Below are 6,990 nucleotides of genomic sequence, written 5' to 3' on the forward strand. Positions count from 1 at the left end.
AACCTTAAAAACTCTCTCTAGTTTTCTCTCCCGAGCACAAATCCCGGATTTGAAAAAAATGGATCAAAACATTCCCGAAGACAATGAGTTCGAACACGAGGTAATATTACGAGAATTAAAAACGTTATTAATCATTTTTTTATTTTTTTTTATTCGAATTTTGCCTGGGCGGGTGGCGATTACCACCCGTTCCTTAGGCCGATCGGATGAACTACCCGATCGGCCTAAGGAACGGGTGGTAATCGCCACCCGCTCCACCCATGGAACGGGTGGTACGCGCCACCCGTTCCACCTTTGGAACGGGCAGTACGCGCTGCCCGTTTCCACCTATGGTGGAACGGGTAGCCTGCCCGTTCAGGCAAAAGTGGGCAGAAATTGCCCCGAACTAATTTCGAACGGGAGAAATAGGCCCGAAGTATTTTTTTTTTGTAATTTTAATGTAAATTTTTCGTATATTCATGTACCGATAGAAGATTGGAACCCCGATAACATTGATTATAGTTCGCGTTTTATAACGGATACCGTTTTCCCCTCCAGTCAGGATGCTATTGATTGGGCAAAAAAGATAGCTATTCAGAATGGGTTTGAGCTTGTAATATCTTCGCACAAAAATGGGGGTAAACAGAAGTTGCTGCGCTGTTCACGGGGGTGAACGATATAGAGGTGTTGTGAAAAATGATGAAGATCCTGCAATTAGGAAAAGTAAAACTAAAGCATGCCGATGTAAATTTCAGATTAAAGCCTATCAACATGCAGACCTTTCGGGATGGGGGATAAAGGCTAAGGCTGGGTTAACTGGAATGCATAACCATACAATGCGTATGTATCCAGAGGGAAGTCGGCAAATGAGCGGACTCAGTATCACATCTAAACAAATTGTGCGTGATATGTCTTCAGCTCAAGCAAAGCCTTGTGCTATTTTAGCAGCAGTTAAAGAAAAACACCCAGAGGACAACTCAGTAATTAAACACATATATAATTACAGGGACAAAATGAGGAGGGACGCGTTTGAAGGTAGAGACCTGGCTAGTCAATTCTACCATATTGCTGTGGAGAACAAATATGTCAATTACACACAGGCTGATTCAGGTGTGATAACGCATGTGTTCATGGCACATCCAGAGTCAGTTGATATGTTCAGGACTTACCACTGGTACATCGGCATTGATTCAACGTACAAAACAAACAAGTACAAAATGCCGTTTGTTGAGATTGTTGGGATGACGCCATGCAATAATAACTTCAAGATAGCGTATGCTATTGTTAAAGACGAGACCGAAGGGAGCTATCGTTGGATTTTGCAAAGGCTGAAGATTTTGCTTGGGGATGATCTTAACCCGACCGTTGTTGTTAGTGACAGGGAGCTTGGGTTATTAAAGCCGATACAAGAAGTTTTTCCACAAGCAGCGCACTTGCTATGCACTTGGCATATTAATAAGGATGTGGAAGATCGTGTGTATAGAATCATTGGAGATAAAGGCCTTGCCTCTAAATTCAAGAATGGCAAATGGAGAACAATATTAGAATCATTAACCATTGAGGAGTACGAGACCAATCTTATGATGATGAAGGAAAAGATGAGCAGGTTCAAAGGAGTTATCTCGTATGTTGAGGAGACGTGGTTGGTGCATAAGGAGAAGTTTGTTGTTGCTTGGACAAAGGAGTTCCTACATTTTGGTAACACAACTACTTGTTGAGTGGAGAGCGAACATGCTAGTCTAAAGCAATGGCTCAATACGGCAACTGGGTCCCTTGACACGGTATGGCAGAAGGTTCACAAGCAGATTGAATCACAAGCAACCAATATAAGGTATTTGCAATTTCTTCTACTGCGATTTTGGAATTTGCATTTAGGGTTGTATCATTTCACTAACTAATAATAATTTTGTCTTCGTATCAGGTACATGCTTGAATAGTCGCGGCTTCGTCAAGCAGTCACTTTCACCGGACGCCCATTAAGCCAACTTGTATTCAAAGTCTCTCATTATTGTCTGCAGTTGTTGAATCAAGAGTTAGAGCGTATGAGAGGGTTGAGCCATGAAGTGTACGTGCGTTGCGGTTGTGTATTGAGAACATCGCATAAGATACCATGTGCATGTGAACTGAAACGAGCTTGTGATCTGGAACAAATGATCAGTTCTGAGAGTGTTCACGTGTTTTGGAGAACACTTTTAATCAATCATGGTCACACTGATGAAAATGACGGGCATAATGATCTGAACGAGGAGCAGCGATATTTTAAGTCCTTAGTGGACCAAGTCTCTAAAGCCGACCCATCCGTAATGCGTAATATTTCAATGTTTATCCATGATCAACTACACCCTGATCAAGCTCAGTACACCGAACCCGATGTCAAAATTAACGTGCGGGGGCGACCTAAGGTGAGCAAATCCACAAAACGTATGCCGAGTTCTTGGGAATATAATGAAACTCGTCGTGGACGGGCTCGTTCTACTAGTTCATCTAGGAGTCGTGGTAGAAGTGGCAGAATTAGCTCGTCATCCTCGGTACATAATGCTGTCTCATCAGGTAAATTATATCTGATAAACCTAACTTTTTTTTATAACTGTTTTGCAATATAGAGTTGTTTTACACTAATATACATGAATGCAGATGGAAAAACGTATCATGGTTCTGAATTCGTACATTCCGATAAAATAGTTGGCATAATTAAACCATACGTCGAATCATACTACGACGTTGTAGGTGATGGAAATTGTGGTTTCCGTACGGTAGCAACTTACATTTTTGGTGACGAAGAAGCGTGGCAGACAGTTAGGCATCACATTCGAAATGAAGTAATTGCTAACCGTTGTTTGTATCAAAGAGTGTTTGTTGATACTGTTGATGCAGCTCTTCATAGAGTAAGTTGGGACGGTGCAGGTTGTACGCCGGATTATTGGATGATCGTTTGGGATGACTTGTGGCCGGTTGCTACCATGTACAATTCTGCTATCATGTTATTTGGCTTCTCAGGTGGGGACACATTAGCGTTGTGTGGTACTATCTTACCATTGTATGCCGCATCGACTGCTACAAGACCATCACGTGAGATTTGTATAGCTCATTTAGGGAATCACTGCCAGCACTACATACGTTTAAATTTATCGCCTAACTTTCTGGTGCCCCCTATAGTACACTGGTGGTTTGTGCACCGAGGCCAAAGCGTTGTAGGATGGGAGCGCTTCTATCAGGATAGGGTGACACAGTGGACCAGATTGGCCCAACTTAGGGGATATTAGTGGTTGATATTCTGTAATGTTACAGGTGAATTATGATGAATTATGTGTGGTTCTGTAATGTTACAGGTGAATTGTGATGAATTATGTGTGGTTCTGTAATGTTACAGGTGAATTCTGATCAATTATGTGTGGTTCTGTAATGTTACATGTGAATTCTGATGAATTATGTGTGGTTCTATAAGGAATTATGTCTGGCTGCCACCGCTCAACAAATGCCGTGATCAGTGCAGCATCTATGTGACTGTGCATAATACCAGGTAAATGGAACAAGCCAGATGACTCGATACGCGACTGAATCGTCCGGGAAGAACCACTGTACCATAATCTCAGCTTCGTGCAATACCCTGATCTGGTATGACACCTAAGGACGCCCCTGTCCTGACCGGCCCATATAGCACATGCAATATGTCCCAAAAAGCTCGGGATCACAGCACCATCAAATGGACCCCCGGGGACGGGGTCCTTCACAACCCAGTCATCCTTTACACTCCTCGATCGCTTGCTGCTACCTGAAATTACAGCAAACGGTAGACATTAATTTTTTAGTATATTTTTCAATAATCACGATTAACACAAATACAAATAAACACATTTTTTAATTTCTCTTACCAGAAGAAGATGCTGCGGTAGAAGAAAATCGTCCGTCTCGACCCCTCGTCACAACGCCACGATCTATGGGGATAGTATCAGCACTAGGACGATGCATAGAAGCATCCCCGTCCATGTCTATACCAGCCGCCTCATCCCGTCCCTCAGCACGCTCCGCCTGTGCAGCATGTGCCCTCCGGGCGTCCGCCATAAACCGCTGCTGCTCCTCCCGGTCCCGCCGAGCAGATGCAGTAACAGGATGTGAAGACGTGCGTCTAGGGTCAGCTCCCTCCTTATCCTGTAATATTATTTATTTATAAGGTATATTCAATTTAACATAATTTTTTTTTCTATACGTTCGGGTTTGCCTACGCCCGGTCCGTGCAATTTTTTTTAAAAAAAATTCAAAATTTGCCCCTTTTTGGCCTGGACGGGTGGTTTACACCACCTGCCCAAGGGCCAAACGGGTGCGGCGCACCAGTCGGCCTTAGGGCCGACCAGTGCGCCGCAAATGTTTGGCCCTTAGGCCAAACGGGTGGCGCATGCGCCCCACCATAAGGTGGAGCGCATGCGTTGTACGCGTTCCACCTTAAGTGTAACGCGTACGTCGAGCGATCCACCCTAAGGTGGATCGCATGCGCCGCGCGCTCCGCCTTACGGTGGAGCGCGTGCGCCGTGCGATCCACCTTAGGGTGGATCGCTCGACACGCTGCATCTCCACCTACGGTGGAACGCATAGTTCATGCATTCCACCGTAGGTGGAGATGGATTCCGGCGCCCGCCTAGGCGAAATTCTGGGATTTTAATCCCGAATTTCGGCCCGATTACTCACGATTTTGATAATTTTTTTTATGGAAATACTTACCGTAATACCCATGTATCCTTTGCCGATGCCTCCTCTTCGTGCCATCTCGTTTTTGGTCGGTTTTTTTAGAATGGAAAAGATGTTGAGAGGATTTGGAATTTCAAAACTTATGTTTGAAATAATGAGAATGGCAAAAAGGTCAATACAGGGCGGTGAACCGGAATTTTAGTGCGGTATATAGTCGCCCACAAATATAAAGATGTATGAGACTATAATCATAGTCAAAAGTCTTATTCCTAATTGATTTTAGGATTTGAAGAGAAATCTTCCACCATTGTTGTCATAAAAGGAATTTATACTTGAATTGAACCGATCAAGCAACCATTAACTTTGGTAAGAGGCATAATAAGCTCTGAAAAAGAGATGCTGGATTTAATAAGTACCACCAAACCAACAATTTAAAGAATAAAATCTTCTCTCTAACATATTCCAAATTTCATTTACACACATCTTAAGCCTGATAGAAGCTTGAGCTGACCTGACCTGACCTGACCTTATTGGGAATACATAACTAGTTTTCATTCAAATAAATTGCTTTGAATTCATCACAATGACATACAATTCCAAGATTAATTTACACAAAATAAGTATCTCAGAAAAGCAAGCTTCCCCAAGCAGCAATGAATGCAAAGCCACCAAATGGAGCCAAGGTAGAATACTTTCTGTCCTCAAGTAATGCCACAGTATAACACCTACACATAATTCCATTTTTAAAACATAGCTGCATTTCTACTTGTTGAGTAACACAGTTATGCTGAGCTTGTTGCTTCCTATATTTAAGTTAAGAACACAAGAGAACTTGATCATAGAGAAAAATACAATTCCAATGTCTATCACCATAACAAAGATATCAAATGCAATACTCTAGATATAATAGCTATATATCAGTGGAATAATTGATTAGTTTAGACTCATTGCATCTGTATATATATTCTTGAATCAAATAAAGAAAATCCTTCTCCATTGTCAATTACAATATCTAAGCTAAATTAGCATGAAGTCTCATCACTTATAAAGCATAAGAAACACTGTAATTACTAATGTTATGCTCTTTGGTCATCCCTAGACAAAATGAACTATGAACATTATTGATCCCAAATATTTGCAACAAAGCTGCATATGATTAACAAGTAATTCGTCACAAGTTCAACTTTAGCTTAAGGCTGTGTCTAATCTAATGTTGCAACTTTTGGACAAGAAATAATAAAGAAACTTTCAAAATAAAAAAGAAACAGCAATTTCTTAATGCCTATATGTTTACATATCAGCAATTCTGTTGTCATGCAACATTAAGCATTATAGGTATGTCAATTTCCAAGGTGTGTTCTCGGGCACAGAATATATTAATGTTATATACATAGAAAAGGTATAAAGCTAACATAGCAGTAAACAATTGATTCCCTAAAATTTAGTAAATATCATCTGAAATTCCATTATTGTCATGTTGGACTACTGAAACAGAAACTTGTTTAAGGCAGATAAGGGTTCACTTACGTTCCAGAGAAAGCAAGAATCCCAGTAGTCAAAAGGCCTCCGAACTGCAAGAGAAGAGAATAAAGTTGAAAGCAAGAATCCAGAGTCATATGAATGAATGCATAAAAATTGGAAAACTTACAATGTGGGGATGCTTTGTGATAGGGGCAGCAAGAAGAGCAGCAGTGTGAACAAGATGGTACAGAGATGCTGTTTGCCATACCTACACTACACAATATAATTGCTAATTATAACCCAAAAAAAAAATGAAATTGGCATCATTTTATCAAGGGAAAAAGACAAAGAGACCTCCTTGTAAGCTGGATTCTTTGGCTTCAAAACATGAGCACCATAAGTGCCCAACCCAAGAGCTGCTACTCCTGTGTTTCAAGTCAATGTCAAATACAAGTTGAATCAAATAGAATATGCAGACTGTAAATAATAGCAATACTAGTACCGGATAAAGCAGCTACTTTGTGCCATGTATAAGCCTCCATAGTCTTTCCCTGTTGATTCTTGATTCAATTCAGATTTAGGAGACGAGACGACGATGCTCGGGTGTTGGAGCTTGTGATTGCAGATGTCCCTTCTCTCTACTCTATTCTCCAAACAGGCCTTAATCATCACATTTGGATTTGGCCCATATTTCTTTATCAAATGGGCACTGTCGGTTTAAATCTTCACATTATATTTATTTATTCATTTGTTTACAGTCCGATTGCTGGTTCGAGGCTCTTCACTATGGTTGTCAAAACCGAATCGGCTAAAGAACCGGAAAAGATAAAGGATTAAAAGTTAGAAGTTCAACCGTGGTTCAATTTT

At 41.2% G+C, this 6,990-nt stretch overlaps 2 protein-coding genes across 3 annotated transcripts; both read right to left on the reverse strand.

Annotated features, from left to right (window-relative positions):
• Nucleotides 1-3,323: 3,323 nt before the first annotated feature.
• Nucleotides 3,324-5,015, reverse strand: LOC136228688 (uncharacterized). Its single transcript, XM_066017139.1, has 3 exons — nucleotides 4,696-5,015; nucleotides 3,852-4,128; nucleotides 3,324-3,751 (listed from the first exon to the last, which is right to left on the reverse strand). Exons 1-3 carry the CDS (start codon nucleotides 4,738-4,740, stop codon nucleotides 3,324-3,326), a joined length of 750 nt encoding a protein of 249 aa, XP_065873211.1. The 5' UTR covers nucleotides 4,741-5,015.
• Nucleotides 5,016-5,092: 77 nt separating this feature from the next.
• LOC136228689 (uncharacterized) lies at nucleotides 5,093-6,784 on the reverse strand. Of its 2 annotated transcripts, none has more exons than XM_066017141.1 (5): nucleotides 6,626-6,784; nucleotides 6,478-6,548; nucleotides 6,311-6,391; nucleotides 6,190-6,233; nucleotides 5,093-5,387 (listed from the first exon to the last, which is right to left on the reverse strand). In XM_066017141.1, exons 1-5 carry the CDS (start codon nucleotides 6,663-6,665, stop codon nucleotides 5,288-5,290), a joined length of 336 nt encoding a protein of 111 aa, XP_065873213.1. In that variant the 5' UTR covers nucleotides 6,666-6,784; the 3' UTR covers nucleotides 5,093-5,287. The 2 variants fall into 2 exon arrangements, with proteins under 2 accessions (XP_065873213.1, XP_065873212.1); XM_066017140.1 differs by having other exon boundaries at nucleotides 5,093-5,465.
• Between the last annotated feature and the right edge of the window lie 206 nt (nucleotides 6,785-6,990).

The sequence above is a fragment of the Euphorbia lathyris genome, chromosome 5 (genome assembly GCF_963576675.1).
Source record: "Euphorbia lathyris chromosome 5, ddEupLath1.1, whole genome shotgun sequence".
Classification (NCBI taxonomy): Eukaryota; Viridiplantae; Streptophyta; class Magnoliopsida; order Malpighiales; family Euphorbiaceae; genus Euphorbia; species Euphorbia lathyris.

Coding starts and splice junctions, on each gene's coding strand:
- LOC136228688 (XM_066017139.1), bottom strand. CDS start 4,740: ATGGCACGAAGAGGAGGCATCGGCAAAGGATACATGGGTATTACG. Junction 4,129..4,695: donor AAGGATACATGGGTATTACG/GTAAGTATTTCC, acceptor ATAATATTACAG/GATAAGGAGGGAGCTGACCC. Junction 3,752..3,851: donor TACCGCAGCATCTTCTTCTG/GTAAGAGAAATT, acceptor CTGTAATTTCAG/GTAGCAGCAAGCGATCGAGG.
- LOC136228689 (XM_066017140.1), bottom strand. CDS start 6,665: ATGGAGGCTTATACATGGCACAAAGTAGCTGCTTTATCCG. Junction 6,549..6,625: donor CAAAGTAGCTGCTTTATCCG/GTACTAGTATTG, acceptor CTTGAAACACAG/GAGTAGCAGCTCTTGGGTTG. Junction 5,466..6,189: donor ATTCTTGCTTTCTCTGGAAC/GTAAGTGAACCC, acceptor ACTTAAATATAG/GAAGCAACAAGCTCAGCATA.